This window comes from Morus notabilis, unplaced genomic scaffold, assembly GCF_000414095.1.
Source record: "Morus notabilis unplaced genomic scaffold, ASM41409v2 Scaffold39, whole genome shotgun sequence".
NCBI lineage: Eukaryota > Viridiplantae > Streptophyta > Magnoliopsida > Rosales > Moraceae > Morus > Morus notabilis.
Window position 1 is genome coordinate 151756 of NW_010366566.1, and position 17201 is coordinate 168956.

General features: G+C 33.0%; 1 protein-coding gene across 6 annotated transcripts; it reads left to right on the forward strand.

Annotated features, from left to right (window-relative positions):
• The first annotated feature begins 7332 nt into the window (after positions 1–7332).
• On the forward strand, positions 7333–16825 carry LOC21403408 (serine/threonine-protein kinase BLUS1). Of its 6 annotated transcripts, none has more exons than XM_024173732.1 (22): positions 7333–7729; positions 9116–9302; positions 9639–9846; positions 10357–10611; positions 11052–11176; positions 11320–11364; positions 11465–11546; positions 11656–11724; positions 11800–11970; positions 12076–12141; positions 12219–12287; positions 12423–12554; positions 12691–12764; positions 13207–13413; positions 14027–14118; positions 14223–14299; positions 14825–14950; positions 15047–15089; positions 15170–15216; positions 15906–15967; positions 16053–16131; positions 16389–16824. In XM_024173732.1, exons 3-22 carry the CDS (start codon positions 9679–9681, stop codon positions 16431–16433), a joined length of 2034 nt encoding a protein of 677 aa, XP_024029500.1. In that variant the 5' UTR covers positions 7333–7729; positions 9116–9302; positions 9639–9678; the 3' UTR covers positions 16434–16824. The 6 variants fall into 6 exon arrangements, with proteins under 6 accessions (XP_024029500.1, XP_024029501.1, XP_024029502.1 ...); XM_024173733.1 differs by having other exon boundaries at positions 9116–9217; XM_024173734.1 differs by lacking the exon at positions 9116–9302.
• Positions 16826–17201: the final 376 nt, after the last annotated feature.

Genomic DNA, 17201 nt, shown 5'->3' on the forward strand with positions numbered 1-17201 from the left:
GCCCCGCGGAGTAGGGTGTTACCGAACCGCGATACCATTTCTCTCATGTTCTTTTATTTTATGTCTCTACATTATTCATATTGTCTTATAAATTATTAAAAGACTAAAACCGGTACTAACACTTTTATATCTAAGAAGAGCTTTGAACGGTAAAAATGTCAAAAAATACTTATTTTTGTAAAAAACAATGTAATAAAAGAATATGAATGAGATATTTAATTTATTATTCACAAATAAAAAATAAAAAATGTAAATAAAATTTTTTTTTCATAAGCACCAAAGAGATGACTTATACTAAAAGTATTTTAAAAAGTTAAAAATACTTTAAGATTGTTTGAATAAAAAGCTAAAAATACTTTAAGATTATCCATTCAAACAAATTCAAACCAAAAATAGTTTTTTGTAAGCCAATTCAAACGGGCCGATACCAATCCTAATAGACCATTTATCGTCGATTGTGAGGTATTTTACTATCACGATAGGATACCTCTAAATATCATGATAGAATACCGGTGGTCATGAATAACTACTGTGGTAATCTTAATACTACTATTACGGTTATTAGTATTTTACTTCGTTGGCGTGTTATTTTGCAGAATAACGTTTTTTAATATAACGTACATCACGAATCAATTCAAGGCATGGAGTAGTTACTGGCATTTCCTTTTTTTTTCTTTTTTTTTTTTTTGAAAGTCTGGCATTTCCTTTTTAATTGCCCTATATGGAAACACTCAATTCAGAAACTTCAGCTGGGCTTAATTAAGTTAAGCCCAATATTAACTTCGGCCAGGATAGCCAAGAAGAGCCTAATGGCCTGACAATTATAGTTAAGTCCAATAGTCCTTAACGAGACAGCAATCAAAGCAGGGAAACACCAGCCAAGTGGATATTGAACCACTATTTTATTTTATTTTATTTTTTAAAAAATATACGTAAATCAAGAATAATCTTAAATCTATGAACTAAACATTCATGAAATTTGTAAATTCAATTACCAGTCGCTATATAATAAAAAGAGGACGAGAAACATGATGATATTTGTATCTCGGAGGCTGTCAAGAATTATTTAAATCTAGTCGTAATCCCGTGCGCGTATTCAACCTTTTTTTTTTTAATAAGGAGATCCTTTTTTTTTAAATATTTTTATAGTTTTTTTATCATTGTTTTCTTCACAATTAAATCCAATAGAAAAAATATTAAATAGAGCAACATATTAAAAGGGAAAAAAGTTCTTAACGGGGTGCATCAGTCAAAAAAATATTTAGTAGTACATAGAGAATAAATTTTTTTTTGAAGAACAAGATATTAAAGATTATTTATTGGCATATATAGTCAAAAAAGTATTTGAGAGGGTCATTTCATAAAAAAAAAAAGTTTTGATTAGAACATGTATGAGAAAAAATTATTCAACGGGACAATTAAATGAAAAAATATATATGAGGGTCACATTTGAGAAAGAAGAAAAAAATAAAGTATTATGGAGGGAAAAAAGGGAGGGGATAAAGAAATAAGGGGAAAGAAGAAAAAAAAAGGGGGGGAAATAAAGCAAAAAAAAAAATTGGGCATGTATAGCAAAACAAAAAAAAAAAAATTTGAGATGGTCATTTCATAAAAAAAATATATTTTGATTAGGACATATGTGAGAAAAATTTATTTTGATGAGACAATTAGAGTAAAAAATATTTATGGGGGTCACATTTGAAAAAGGAAAAAAAGAATGTATTGTAGAGGGAAAAAAATTAAGAAAGAAAGAAGCGAGGAAAAGAAAGAAACAAAGGGGAAAAGAAAACAAAAGGAAAAAAAGTTTCTTTTTTTTTTTTTAGTTACTAGAGGGGAAAAAATGTGCAAACATTTTGCATGTCTCTCCCTAAAAATGCATTCTCCTAAAGATATACAATAGATAATAGGAGTAAAGTGGGAACAAAATATTTTAAAAAACATGTACAAATTTAATCTGTAAAAAAAAAATTACAAAAAAAGAGTTTTTTTTTGTAGGCCCTAAAAAAATAAATCATCGTCAGTTCTCTAATTTTAACTATTAAATTTGTGACAAAATCTATCTATTATGTGAATTTTTTTAATTCGATTTAATTTTGATCATACCAACAATAAAAGAAACCGACTCCTATTAGTAGGAGGCCCTAAAAGATAAACTAAAAAAAATATTTATAAAAATAAAGATAAAAAAAGTAAAAAGAGAAAAAATAAAAGATGAGAATGGAGCTGCGGCGTAGCTCCTTAAGAACAATATTCAAAAAGAGATTTTCCCTTACTAATAGGCATATAATAAACAATAGATGGAGTCAATACTAATAATCACGATTAACATCAATGTCCATCTCAATCGTTTATTGATGTGCGACTTACATAAGTAGGATCTATTGTAAATCCATATGAAAGATAAATTATTTTTTAATTAAAAAAATGAAAGAAAAATTATTTTTTAATTTAAAAAATGAAATAATTTAATTTTACAGTAAGGTCAAGACACGAGTTTAACTTTAAAAAACTTCTAAAAATTAAAAGATACAACGGTGCACAAGACAAACTACAAATTTAATTTACAGTCAATTAGAACCTTTTATAATATTTTTTTTTCTTTGGTGCCATTAAAAAAGGCCAATATCCTTTTCTAATCTTATTATCATAAGTACTCCCAAGGTCAAGACACATGTTTAGCTTGGAAAAACTTTAAAAAATTGACAGATACAACGGTGCACAAGACAAACCATAAATTTAATTTACAGTCAATTGGAACTTTTTATAGTATTTTTTTTTCTTTGGTGCTATTGAAAAAGGCCAATACCCCTTTCTAATCTTATTATCCTAAGCACTCCCAAAGTCAAGACACGAGTTTAGCTTAGAAAAACTTTTAAAAATTGACAGATACAACGGTGCATAAGACAAACCGTAAATTTAATTTATAGTCAATTAGAACCTTTTATAGTATTTTGTTTTTCTTTGGTGCTATTGAAAAAGGCCAATACCCCTTTCTAATCTTATTATCCTAAGCACTCCCAAGGTCAAGACACGAGTTTAGCTTGGAAAAACTTTTAAAAATCGACAGATACAATGGTGCACAAGACAAACCGCAAATTTAATTTACAGTCAATTTGAACCTTTTATAATATTTTTTTTTCTTTGGTGCTATTGAAAAAGGCCAATACCCCTTTCTAATCTTATTATCCTAAGCACTCCCAAGGTCAAGACACGAGTTTAGCTTGAAAAAACTTCTAAAAATTAAAAGATACAACGGTGCACAAGACAAACCACAAATTTAATTTACAGTCAATTAGAACCTTTTATAATTTTTTTTTTCTTTGGTGCCATTAAAAAAAGGCCAATACCCTTTTCTAATCTTATTATCATAAGCACTCCCAAGGTCAAGACACATGTTTAGCTTGAAAAAACTTTAAAAATTTGACAGATACAACGGTGCACAAGACAAACCATAAATTTAATTTACAATCAATTGGAACCTTTAATAGTATTTTTCTTTCTTTGGTGCTATTGAAAAAGGCCAATACGCATTTCTAATCTTATTATCCTAAGCACTCCCAAAGTCAAGACACGAGTTTAGCTTGGAAAAACTTTTAAAAATTGACAGATACAACGGTGCATAAGACAAACCATAAATTTAATTTACAGTCAATTGGAACCTTTTATAGTATTTTGTTTTTCTTTGGTGCTATTGAAAAAGGCCAATACCCCTTTCTAATCTTATTATCCTAAGCACTCCCAAGGTTAAGACACGAGTTTAGCTTGGAAAAACTTTTAAAAATCGATAGATACAATGGTGCACAAGACAAACCGTAAATTTAATTTACAGTCAATTAGAACCTTTTATAGTTTTTTTTTCTTTGGTGCTATTGAAAAATGCCAACACCCCTTTCTAATATTATTATCTTAAGCACTCCCAAGGTCAAGACACGAATTTAGCTTGAAAAAACTTTAAAAATTTGACAGACACAACAGTGCACAAGACAAACCACAAATTTAATTTATAGTCAATTGGAACCTTTTATAGTATTTTTTTTTCTTTGGTGCTATTGAAAAAGACCAATACCTCTTTCTAATTTTATTATCCTAACCACTCTCAAAGTCAAGACACGAGTTTAGCTTGGAAAAACTTTTAAAAATTGACATATATAACGATGCACAAGACACACCACAAATTTAATTTATAGTTAATTAGAACATTTTATAGTATTTTTTTTTCTTTGGTGCTATTGAAAAAGGCCAATACCCCTTTCTAATCTTATTATCCTAAGCACTCCCAAGGTCAAGACACGAGTTTAGTTTGAAAAAACTTTTAAAAATTGACAGCTACAATGATGCACAAGACAAATCACAAATTTAATTTACAGTCAATTAGAACCTTTTATAATATTTTTATTTTTTTTGGTGATATTGAAAAAGGCCAATACCCCTTTCTAATCTTATTATCCTAAGCACTCCCAGCAATCCGTTGGAGATTACAATATGGTTTCCAGCGAAAAGAGAAAGTGCTTGGTCTAGTACCTGAATAACATCTTAATCAGAGAGATCTGACGGACAATTATTCTATATATTATTCAATAAAAGTATAATTTATTGACGTCTTATATCATTTACATCCTAATTAAGCCTAATATTTTTCTTTGTCAATATTAGTTGACCATTCTCGCAACTCAATGTAGAACACGCGTTCTGCCACTTAAAAGGTCAAATTAGTTCGGGGTTGTTCTTTTATATTTTTAATTAGAGTAATTTGAGTGATGATTTTGAGTTAAATTTGAGTTATAATTTGAGTTAAAGTTATAAATTGAGTTTATATTTAAATGTGCATATTTAAGTTATGATTTGAATTGCGAATCTTTTTGAGTTTGTGTTTGGATAAGTAAAAACTTAAATTTGTATTTAGATAGTATTTTAATAAAAACTCAACGGTAATGACAAATTTTAATAAGGTATATGAATGAGATTTTATTCGTCTTTTCATTGTGAATGCATAGAAATAAAATAATCTCAATCAGAATTAAAATGAAAAAGTTATGATATTTTTAAGAATATAAAAAATACTGCTCATTAACTTGAGTTTGAGTTTATAAATTGGAATTAAAGGAAAAACTTGAACTCGAGTTCAGCCATAAATTCAAGTTTAAACTTAAATTTTACAAAATAACATAAACTTAAATAAAATTATAACTCGAGTTCAAATTTTTTCTGAATTTTATTAGAAAAGAATGACTTCTTTATAATTACAAGTTGTTATTTTCATATTTGGTGATTCCACAATTGAAAATATAGGAAGTAACAAATTTGTTTGTGAGGCTCACTCTCTCTCTCTCTCTCTCTCTCTCTCTCTCTCTCTCTCTCTCTCTCTCTCTCTCTCTCTCTCTCTCTCTCTCTCTGCCATGTTGGGAAAGAATATTGCATGACAACGAAGCTAATGGCTTAAACATTGTCAACAATAGTTGGGGACAACTCAGCTAAAAAGCCCATTTATCCATTAACGGGCATGTAATTGTTGTTGGGACTTGGGAAATCTAGAGGAATGCTTCTCATTGGCATAATATATATATATATTTTTTTTTTTTTTCTAAATACTAATTTATGTCCTCAAATTCTCTCATTATGTATGAATTCATGAGTTTTGTTATTTCACTTGACTATACCAATTGACAACAGTTTGAACGATACAATCTATGATGATGAGTTCATAAATCAGGATTAAGCTCATCTCATGTGACCATTCTTATAGAAAATACAACCATCTCGATGGAAATTAAATGAAAATACGTTCAATGTAGTTTGTTAAATTAACGTTTGGTTTATAGATTATAATCATGTAATTAGAATTATTTTTTATTTACGTGTATTTTTTATGAGAGAAAACACTGTAATGAACCATGATTCAAATCATGGTTTGAATCCTACAACCAAATATTTATGTCACCAATTATAATAGTTTGTGACAAAATCATCTCGTTTATAATAAATATAGGCAACTTTACACTCTCATAAAAATCATATACTCAAATTTATTTACTGACTATGTTATAATAATTTAAATTTTTTTTTTTTTTTTATATAAACACGTCGTACCTAATTAAATGGTCAATTATAATTGTGGAGCTTTATAACATTTCACTCAACGTATAAGGCCTTAAACTCAAACACGTTATATGCGATAGAAGTAAAAATAAACAATATATTGATTTTCTTCTCTAACAACGAGCTCGATGTTGAAGTATCGACTTTTGTAACGACTAAAATAGATAAGTCTATTGGTCCATGCAATTGTCAATGTACTAATAGAAGTTTAAAATAACAACCGCATTTCTTATTTCTTTAGGTAAAACTTCAGAGCAAGCACGGATGTATTTAATTTTCGTTTATTTCATAGCTTTAAACTATTGTTTTAACATTTATGTTACCGTATTTTCTCTTATAAAAATTAAATTTTTTATTTAAATTTTTCTGTTTAAACCTACAAACCAAACGAGCCACCAGTGTCATAAGACAAGTGAAACATGCTTTATAAACACTTAATAATATTAATATTATTAAGAACGAAATTTCTCCAAGTTATATTGTTGTTTCAAACATAAAAAACCATTTTAATCATTATTTTGAGATTAAGGTTTGATTAGAAAATCGAAGATGAAGAGATATAATGACAAAAAGAAAAAAATATTGATAATTCTCTTTAGGCGTTTACACATGTTAATTGTTACGAAAATGTGGCACATTCCAACACTTAAACAAAATTCAAAACTAAAATTATAAAAGTTCAAAGAGTGAAAATGTCAAAGCTTAAAAAACTGTGGGGTATTTGGTTGGAGGATTCAAAACATAATTTGAATCATGGTTTATAGTTTGTTACAGTACTTTCTCTCATAAAAAATACACGTACGTCAAAAATAATTCTAATCACATGATTCTAATTTATGAACCAAACGTCTCCGTGCCCGAAGTGTTAAAAACAAGAAATGAAATGCTAAAACCGGAGCATAATGGTTGGCTTAAGATGAAAATTAGCAAGATGACAGCGCTCGTTATAAATCCTGGCCAATCACGCGCTGTGGTTGACAAAATTCAGGAGACGTTTGGTTCATAGATTAAAATTATTTTTAATTTACGTGTATTTTTTATAAGAGAAAATACTGTAACAAACCACAAACTATAATTCAAATCGGGATACGAATTTCCTAATCAACACAACTCCTCAGTCTCCGACAGGTGATCCAATTATCTCTCCTCTACTCGATCTCAAAATCGGCGATAAAATCTCCCGATATACTCGGGCGATTCGCCCGATATTTTCACCTACTCATCTTCATACTCAGACTCAAAAATCTTTTTTGGCGGGTCCCACTTCTATTCTGCGCAGTCTCTCCTTCCCCTTCCCTGGAGTCTCTCCTGGAAAATTTACTCAATTTTCATTTACCGTAAATAAAATATTCTCTTCCATAATCAAAGCAAGAAAAAAAAGAAAAAGGAGCTTACCTTTTATTTATATTTATTTATTTATTTTGGGGCTAATAAAAACAGTGAGAGATTCGATCCGGTACTAGTCTCGGCGACAGTTGGATACAGAGAGAGAGAAGAGAGAGGAGAGAACAACATCGAGAGCTTACGGGCATCGTTCATGTCGGAACAGTCGATGATGAGGCAATTGAGCACCAGCTGAATCGCCGCCGTCGTTTTTGTCGGAAAACGAGGTTGTGTTTTTGCTCTGGACTAGGTCAGTCAGATTCAGTTCTCTTCTTCGACTAGTCCGAGGTCTGGGAAACCCTAGGTCCGCAATTCCTCACGTGTCGTGCCTTGTGCGATTGAATTCGCCGCATTTCGTTGATATTTGTTTCGTGTATTTCGCGAAACGATAGAGATTATTATCATCGTTCTTCATTTTTATTCTTCCGATGTCTTCTTTTTTTGGTTGATGAAGTTTGGAAATGGAGAGTTGAAATTTGGTTTGACATGTTTTCTTTTGAAGCTCTTGTTAGTCTTTTTGTTTGAATTTCTGCTTTTGTAACCTTGACGAACAAATTAGGATAGAAAATAGGAATGCTTGAATGCAAGCATTTTTTTGATCTAAAAGTTTTTAAGGATAATGATTTGCGGCTAAGGAGTAGAGAATATATTTCAGCAAAAAAAAAAAAAAAAGATTAGAAATTCTAAGGTACAGGCACGTAAAGCTTTGATTTATTTTTAGTACATTACGATTCTTTACAGGCACGTAAAGCTTTGATTTATTTTTAGTACATTACGATTCTTTCTTCTCTATGAAGATTAAATAGAAAAAGGTGGCTTGTGATTCTGTTGTTTGGAAGTTCCAATTTGGGATTGCTTGAGCTTCTCCATCGTGGGTTTTTCTTGGCCCATTTTACATATATTTAGATTGGCTTTTGGAAACGAAAAACCGTGTTCTTCTTTGCTACTCTTTTTTCTTCTATAACTTGTACTTGAGCTACTGGGGAAGTAAATCATAATGCATCTTGGAGTCTGATGAGGGGTCATTGGTGGTGTAGTTGGATTGTCAACTCAGAGTCAGAATAAGTGTATTCTGAAATTGGGTTGTAAAGGGTGATTGTTAGTTTGTTATGCCATGGAAAAGTTTCTGGACTGTGGGTTTCTAGGATTTTTTTTTTTTTGGTGGGGTGCATTTTGAAAGATGAATCGGGAGCATTAGTTTTCAGTTCTAGAAAGGGAATAATGAAGTGTATGGAAACTTCCTGAACTCTATTGGCTGTGTGGGGTGCTGATGAAATGCAAAAAAGATTGGTTCAGCAAGCAAATTAAGGGGTGTTGAATTTTATGTTTACAATGGAACAACAAGGGCATGATACTAACTTTTGAGATGTAGAGAATTAAGCCTTCCGTGAGATGGTTGGCAATGCTAATTATGATTCTATATCGAGGGGGCACTTTCTCTTTCGTAAATTTTCTTTAGAAATCCGTTTACGAAGTTATATCTAGTTAGTTTTTGTTTCATTGCATTGATGTTCCTTCTTTCGTATCATTCCCTATTTTTACTTCGAATTTGTTATTTTGTAGCAATTGCCATTAATTATGGTTTCTTCCCTTTGGTTCCAGTACTGCCCTAAACACTGCCTTCAAAATGGTGTAGGTCTTTCTGCCTTGCTTTCTGAAGATATTGCACTTGTCTTTGGAATGCATCTCATATTAGTTGGTCTTGGGAGCAGAATTCTTGCGTCAGAGTTGGATGGTGGTAGCGTGCATTTTTCCTGAATATGCTAGAGTCGAGTAAATTTAACTCCACGTGTTGATGCTGGTTCCCTCCGGAAGTGCTTTGGGTCATATTTTTCTTTCTGATCCCATAACTTATCCAATGGCGTGTAGTGCTGTTTCGATTACCTCAGTCAAGAATTATTGTTAATAAATCTAAATATATTGTTTGGCATTTGCAATTAAAGATCTGATTTACATTGTATCTAACATTTTTTAGATTTATTTGGCTTTAAAAGGGAAAAATTAATAAAGAAACCCTTTGATAAAGTCACTTGATTTGTCTGCTGTTTTCTGTTGAACAAAGGGAATATGCTACCAAATTGGACGAAAGTCATGAAACTTCGCATTATTTTGCTTACCTCCTTGGCATGCACTTTACTTTCTTTCTTTGTAAAATATAGGAGCAAAGACAGTTTTAAGAGTGTTTTATAAGAAGAAAGCATGGAGCATATATTAGAGAAGAGGTTCCCAGTTGATGCAAAAGATTATAAGTTATATGAAGAAGTTGGTGAAGGTGTCAGCGCCACTGTGTACAGGGCTCTCTGCGTTCCACTTAACTTGATTGTTGCAATCAAGGTTCTTGATTTGGAAAAATGTAATAATGACCTGGTATGTATGCCAATTCCACTTAGTAGCTCAAATTGTCCAAGTTTCTCTCTCTTAATGTATTTTATTGTTGCCGAATAGATGCTCACTTTGATTTTCCCTTTAAACTTTCAAAATAGCATTGGGTCTTTGACTTAACATTTATGTATTTGGTTACACTTTGTGCATATCTATTGCTTGTTTCTTTATGTTAGGTAATTTGAGATTTATTTTCTGAGCTAGCTGGAATTGAAGCTCTTATTAGAGAAAAAAAAAGAAAGGCCGTTCCGGAGTTATTTGATGATATTTTGTACTCAAAGTGATGTGTCAAATCTATAGCATTTCTTCTCCTAATATTACACGCATCTTCAGATCTGATAATTCTAGGAGAATAGTTAAATTTCACTCGTGTTGAACTTCAATTTTATTGTATAGGTCTGTGGACTTAAATTATGTTTGATTGATCTTTGTCTCAAACTGTTAATTGGCAACTGTTATTTGAAACATGCATTTTATTCTCATATTATACTGTAGGGTGGTATTCGGAGAGAGGTACAGACAATGAGCTTGATTGATCACCCAAATGTTCTACAGGCTCATTGCTCTTTCACAAGTGGCCATAACCTTTGGGTTGTAATGCCGTATATGGCTGGTGGGTCCTGCCTTCATATAATGAAGTCCGCTTATCCAGAGGGTTTTGAAGAGACTGTTATTGCTACTTTACTGCGTGAGGTTCTCAAAGCTCTTGTTTATCTTCATGCCCATGGGCACATTCATAGAGATGTGAAGGTACTCTTCCCGAGATGCTCATCTATTAATTCTCCATGACTGTTTTTTTTTTGTTATGCAGGTTAGGAATATTTCAGTGATCTGTCTCATTATAAAAATAATAGGACATTGGTGCTCTTTTATTTAGTATCTTTAAAGAAAAATGTTAAATTGGTATCCACAATCCTGCGGGGAATTACATGAGTACAAATACAATATCAAAGCCGTGAGAAACTTGTTTGTTTTCTTCTCGTGTTGCATATTACTTTTATCTTATTGTGCTGAATCTCTAGTATTTACGTGAATTACATCTGATAGTGGAGTTTCATATGTGCTTTTCGCCTGTAATAGTATCTAAGTAGTTTGCTGATCATGTTAGGTTCCTCGGGTATGACAATGCCTGTCTTATTAAGTTCATAATCTCTCTCTTTTTGCTTTTTTCTTTTGCCTTTCCTCTGCAGGCTGGTAATATTTTGATCGATTCTAATGGCACTGTCAAGTTAGCTGACTTTGGTGTGTCAGCGTGTATGTTTGATACTGGAGATAGGCAACGTTCCAGAAACACTTTTGTAGGAACCCCTTGCTGGTATTTCTTTTTTGCTTTCTTTCTTACCAATGTATGTCTTCATTTGTGTTTTATGAAATCTGGATCCTGTGGTAATGTTGGTTCTAAAATATGGAGATCTATCTATATGGACACTCTATTTTTATTCCTGTTTTTCTACTCAGGATGGCTCCAGAAGTTATGCAGCAATTGCATGGATATGACTTTAAGTGAGTTGGTTGTATATTGGATTTATGTCAAATTATGTTTTAGTGTTATGATTATTTAAAACGGTTTTAAGGTTTTTCTCCCTTTTTTGGCTCCACACAGAGCAGACATCTGGTCATTTGGTATAACAGCACTTGAGCTCGCTCATGGCCATGCCCCATTTTCCAAGTATCCACCAATGAAAGTAAATTTCTAAACTTTTCTTATATTTATGTTGAAATTTGGGATATTTTGCTGCTGATTGATTTGTGAACTCAAAAGTACTAACCCCCTTGTTTCCTTTGCTCTTGCAGGTTCTGTTGATGACTTTACAAAATGCTCCTCCTGGTCTGGACTATGAAAGGGATAAGAGATTTTCAAAGGTATCTGAAGTTTCAGTTTTGTAATTTGTCCTCCGTTTTTAAATATTGTTCTTAAAGAGCACCATGTTTTTCCAGTCCTTCAAAGAATTGGTAGCTGCTTGCCTAGTCAAGGACCCAAAGAAACGTCCAACCTCAGAAAAGCTTTTGAAGCACCACTTTTTTAAGCATGTGCGTCCCCCTGAGTATTTAGCTCGCACCATTCTAGAGGGTCTCGCTCCATTAGGTGATCGTTTTAGGATGCTGAAGGTCGCTTGCTTATCCTGAATTTTATCTTTCTTCTTTGTTGGCTCCATTATGCGAGATATTTCCCAAGTTAATATACAATTCTTCTGACTACATTTTCTGTCTTAGGCAAAGGAGGCTGATCTTCTTGTGCAGAACAAGGCTCTCTATGGGGATAAAGAGCAGCTGTCGCAGGTAGTAACTGGTTAAAATGGTGTTGGGATTTATGTATTTCTAATTATTTATGTTTGTACATTCATATATTGCTGCAGCAAGAGTACATTCGAGGAATCAGTGCCTGGAATTTTAACCTCGAGGACTTGAAAAATCAGGCTGCTCTGGTAAGTATTGTCTGGTTACCTTATACCATGATTTTTAGGAAAGGACTTAAATAGTAATTTAATCTGCATTGCTTTTGATATTGTTGCATGTCTTATTTTTATATACATATAATAACAGCAGCTTTTTGCCCACAGATTCAGGATGATGAAATGCCAAATGTTGAAGAGCCAAAGAAGCAAATGGATGGATATAAAGATGCAGACATTCCAGCGGAGAGGTTGTCCCTTAAAATGGCCAGCCAGTCTAATCCTGCTCCAAATCAGGAGGTATAGAGACCTCTGCAGAAAATATCTTGGTTTTTCTTTTTTCTCTCTCTTTTTTCTTTATGTTTTATATATTGTCCTGTGTTCTCATATTTAATCTTTGTGTTAAGTCAATATATATGTTGTTTCATTGTTTCAGGATGAATTCAGTGATCTTCATGATTTGGAGAGTTCACTTACTTCATTTCCTATTAAACCTCTTGAAGCACTTAAGTATGATTGGTTTCCTTTTATACCTTGTGTTATCTATCGAAGAAAATTTTCATCTTTATGCTTATATTGCTAGAGATTGAGGCTTTCAATTTTTAAACAGCTTTATATCAGATTATATTTACTGCATATTTTCCCCCAAAATTTATCTCGCTTTGCTGGTGTATTACTATCATCATTTTTTTGCTCTTTGATTGTTTGTTGGATGTTTTGCATCGTCAAAAGAAAAATAAGTACTTCAGTTCTTTTTTCTCTTCTTTTCCTTAGATTTTTTTTCCTTGCAGACATAACTGCTTATTAGTTGTTAGGGTGATCATATGCATTTTATTTTACCTTTTTGTTGTTTCTTCCTTGTGTATTTTTGAATTACTCTAAAGCTTTGTTAGGCATTGATTATATCTCCATGGTACCACAATTCTTAAGCGGTGTTCTTTTTCTGATACAGAGGTTGTTTTGATATTTGTGAGGATGATGTGAGTGCCACTAGTCCAAGAATGGTGTACCAAGAAAATGGAAGAAGTGATGGTGATTGTTCTGGGCAAAGTAGTTCTTTGCCACGTCATGTCATAGCTGAGCATAAAAAATTTTTGAGCGGCACACTACTACCAGATAATGCTCTTTCTCCTAAAAGGGTTGTTGGTGACGGGGACAGGTAACCTTTCTTGTCCTAAAAATTCATTGTGCTTCTTTATCTTAATTGAGCCTGCAGGAAGATTATTTGCCCTCCATTTATTTAATGCATTTTGTAGTTTAGGAAATTTGATGATTATGAAGCTTCGCTAAAGATAGGAACTCTGACAGATGTGTCATCAAACGTTGTGAAGTTTAGTCTTGAATCTGGCTAAATGCAAAGAAGCAAAATATAGCATTCTTAGACCATATTTGTTGTTAACCTTTATATAGGGACTTCTAGTGTTAAACAGGAGTGCATGATCCTCAACTTTCTTCATAGAGTGTCACTAGGAGCTATATTTGTCTCACAATATGTCGTCGGGGTTGGCTTTTTTTATCCATGTTGTTCTGTCGAAGCAATCCTGTAATAGAATTATTGTTTTATTGCCTGGACCTTTGTGCTATTGTGAGTTGGCAATGCACGTTAAAATTTAGCATGGCGTCATGAATCATTTTTTTAGTATAGCCTTCTTCTTTTGTCCTTTTTTTAATATATTATAAATTTCATTTGGCCGCTTACTACCAATTTGTTCAGTAGAAAACTGGTCGAGGGAAACTATAATGATTTTAGTAATTTTGAAAATGTTCTGAAGGGATTATCAACAATCAAAACTTCAGTTTGAGCGGAACTACAGCGGTTCATTGGTGTATCGCCAGATGAGAGATACCAATAATGCTACATCTGGTGTGTCTTCTCTCATATTTCTTTTCCCCTTTTCTATTGGAGAGTCACTTGTTAGAATTTTATAGGAAAATAATATTTGGGTATTCTCACATCTCGTTCTGCAGCTGAAGATACATCTGACGGAACGGTTGTCCAGCGTAAGGGCCGCTTTAAAGTCACATCAGCCGAGCTGAGCCCGAAGGTACAAATGCTTCAATAGTTTCTTATCTATATTATTCTCAATTTAGCCTTTCATTAACACAAGGTCAGACTCAAAATCCATGTCATTGATCGTTAATGTTACAGCTTGACAAAACCTTCTGTTCAACAATGCGTGCATAGCAGATAACTAATGATTATGAGAGAACAATCTATTTATCACGGTTATCATTGCTACTGTAATACTGCTTTCTGTTTTCAACACAATTTTTAAAGCAGTGATTTTTGTACAAGGCTTTCGGTGGTTTTTGGATATTTTTAGTATATACATCTATATATATATATCCATTCTTGCTTTGTATGCATGTAGTTTTTATGCTTAACTCGTGAGTTCTATTCAAAATTTTGCTCTTTTTTTTTCCCTCTTTAATTCTTCTTGTATTGGAAATTGCCTAGCTATAAACTGTGCTTAGTTGATGCTTAACTTAGGAACAATAAGAACGGAACTTAGCAAAATATCTTTTAGGCAATGGCTTTATAACCATTGCCATTCTTGTCTCTGCTTCAGGGTCCTGCAAACTGCTACTTCAACCCAATATGTGGAGGTTCAATCAGTCCAACCACCCTGAAGGTTACAGCTTCAACGGTTCTTCCATCACTGCAATGCATTTTGCAACAGAATGCGATGCAAAGGGTATATCTCTATCTGCACATTTACCTTGTTATGAAGCTAGATATTATGCCTCAGATTCTTTTTTTGTTTTGTTTTTGTTTTTGTTTTTCCAAACAGGAAGAAATAATTAAATTGATAAAGCATGTGGAACAAACATCTGGTAATGCTTCTTGCCTTCTCATTGATTAGAATTTCTCGTTAACGGTTTTTATTGGATTTGACATATTTAGCATGACGCAGGCAAGCAAGTGGAGTTAACGGAGGCAGGCACATGTGACCTTTTGCTGGTAACGTTTGTATTCCCTGGATCCATTTTGAGCATTTAATGATATTTTTGTCCTAGTGTAATCAGTGACATAGCCAGACTTCTATTTCAGTGGGGGCATATACTAAATTTTTGTCTTGAAGTAATAAAAAAATATGAAATTCAGTTGGCGTGTATATGAAAAAAAACTGTACAGGACAAAATCACAAAATCACAAACTTTTAAAGGCTATTTTAAAAAAAAAAAAAAAAAACTTAGTGGGGGGCCGCCCCCCACTCATCTCCAAGTGGCTCCGCTACTGAGTGTAATGCTTTCTAATATTTCACTTCTATTGTTGTAAATGTTTATGTACTAATATTAATAATTTGTTTTTGCGTGAGAGGGTTGAAAAGCCTTTGATATGTTCCAACTTGGTCGGACTATTTTGTTTTTGACAAGCCTCCCTCGCAGGAGCATTGGCAGCCTTGGATACTTCTTGAACATTCTTTGGATATTAAATGCTTTCCATAGTAGCATAGCTAGTTTTGGACAATTCACATATAACTAGCATAGTGCTTGCACCCCCTTTGCACTTTCGTGTCAAACTAATTTATTGAGGATTAAAATGTCTCTAGAGAAATCCTAATTGCTGGAAAAACTTGGATAATTGTTTTTAAAATAAAAAAATAAGAAGAGAAACTCTTGGTTGATTCTTCAATGTTAAATATGCAGACATCTCCTGCTTCCTCCCGCGAGAGAGACCTGCAATGTCAGGTGAATAATTTGCAACAGAGGTACTTGATGCAACCCAATAGTTCCTGGTGACATTATGTTTTACCTTTACTTTGCATTCAACTCACATCCATCTCTCTATGTCAGAATTGGGAGTCTTGTCGAAGAATTGCAGCGACAGAAAATAAAAAATTCCCAGGTTTCTGTCTTTACCCTGGCTATAAATGTAAGGTTGTTCATCTTATTAGCGTTAATTGTTTGCGTCTATGAGTACTTTTAGTGGGTGATAGTGGGTGGGAAGTGTGTTCTGAGTTTGCTTGTTGCTCGGCCTTGGGTCAGCATTCTGGCTTTGCTTGGCCTTTATTATGATTTTTCTCAACAGATTGCAGATGAGCTATTTGGAAAAATTACATGTTTTCCCTACTGAAATTGAAAAATAAACTCTCTGGGACAAATTGTCACTGTCGTCTCTTTCGTTTTCAGTTAGAGAGGCAATTGAGTGTGGTGGCCCACAAAGACGACGAGTAAGGGACGAGTTTGTTTCGCAATAGCACTGTTGTCTCTACAACGAAACTCGAAAATCCATGTGACCGGGCCAATGAAGCGAGGATGGCATATGAATCAAAGTCCAAGCGATAGAATTTTTCAAATGACAAAAGCTTGGTCTGAGTGGCAAAGCTGCTTGAGAGGTATACGAGCATTCTTTGTACTGTATTTTTCTAGTGTACCATATGTGTGAAGAAAAAATGTGTGTTTATGCAGACAGCCAAAATTTTGAAATCCAATTCCCCGCGTCTCTCACATTTCTGTAAGATGTAATTTTTTAAAACTAGATATTGTAATTATAATCTCTTAGAACACATACAAAAAGTGCATGCTTGTGTTGTCTCACTCCATTTCACAGAGAAATGTGGATTGGTAAAGCCTTCCATCGAGAGTAGGAGCTGGGTTGAAGTGAAAAACCTTTGAAATCACACTTTTTTCAAATATTTGCTCAACTAATGCAACTAATCCGATAATGACTTGGATGCATAAAGGTCCAGATGGAGAGAAAAGAGGACCAATTTCTATATAACACAATTATTTCTATGTTCCCGCAATCACTTCGACTTATGGTACTATTACTATTAGTAAACCATAGTTGAATCAGTTGAACTTCATGTCAGACTTTTGACGGTTGCCCGTTAAAGATTTCAAAGAGGGAACCAAATTTCTTGTTTAAAGTAAGCAACGAACCTTTGAAGGTGCTCGGAGAGGTTGAGGTAACGACTCTTGGGTCCCGTTAATTTTATCAAT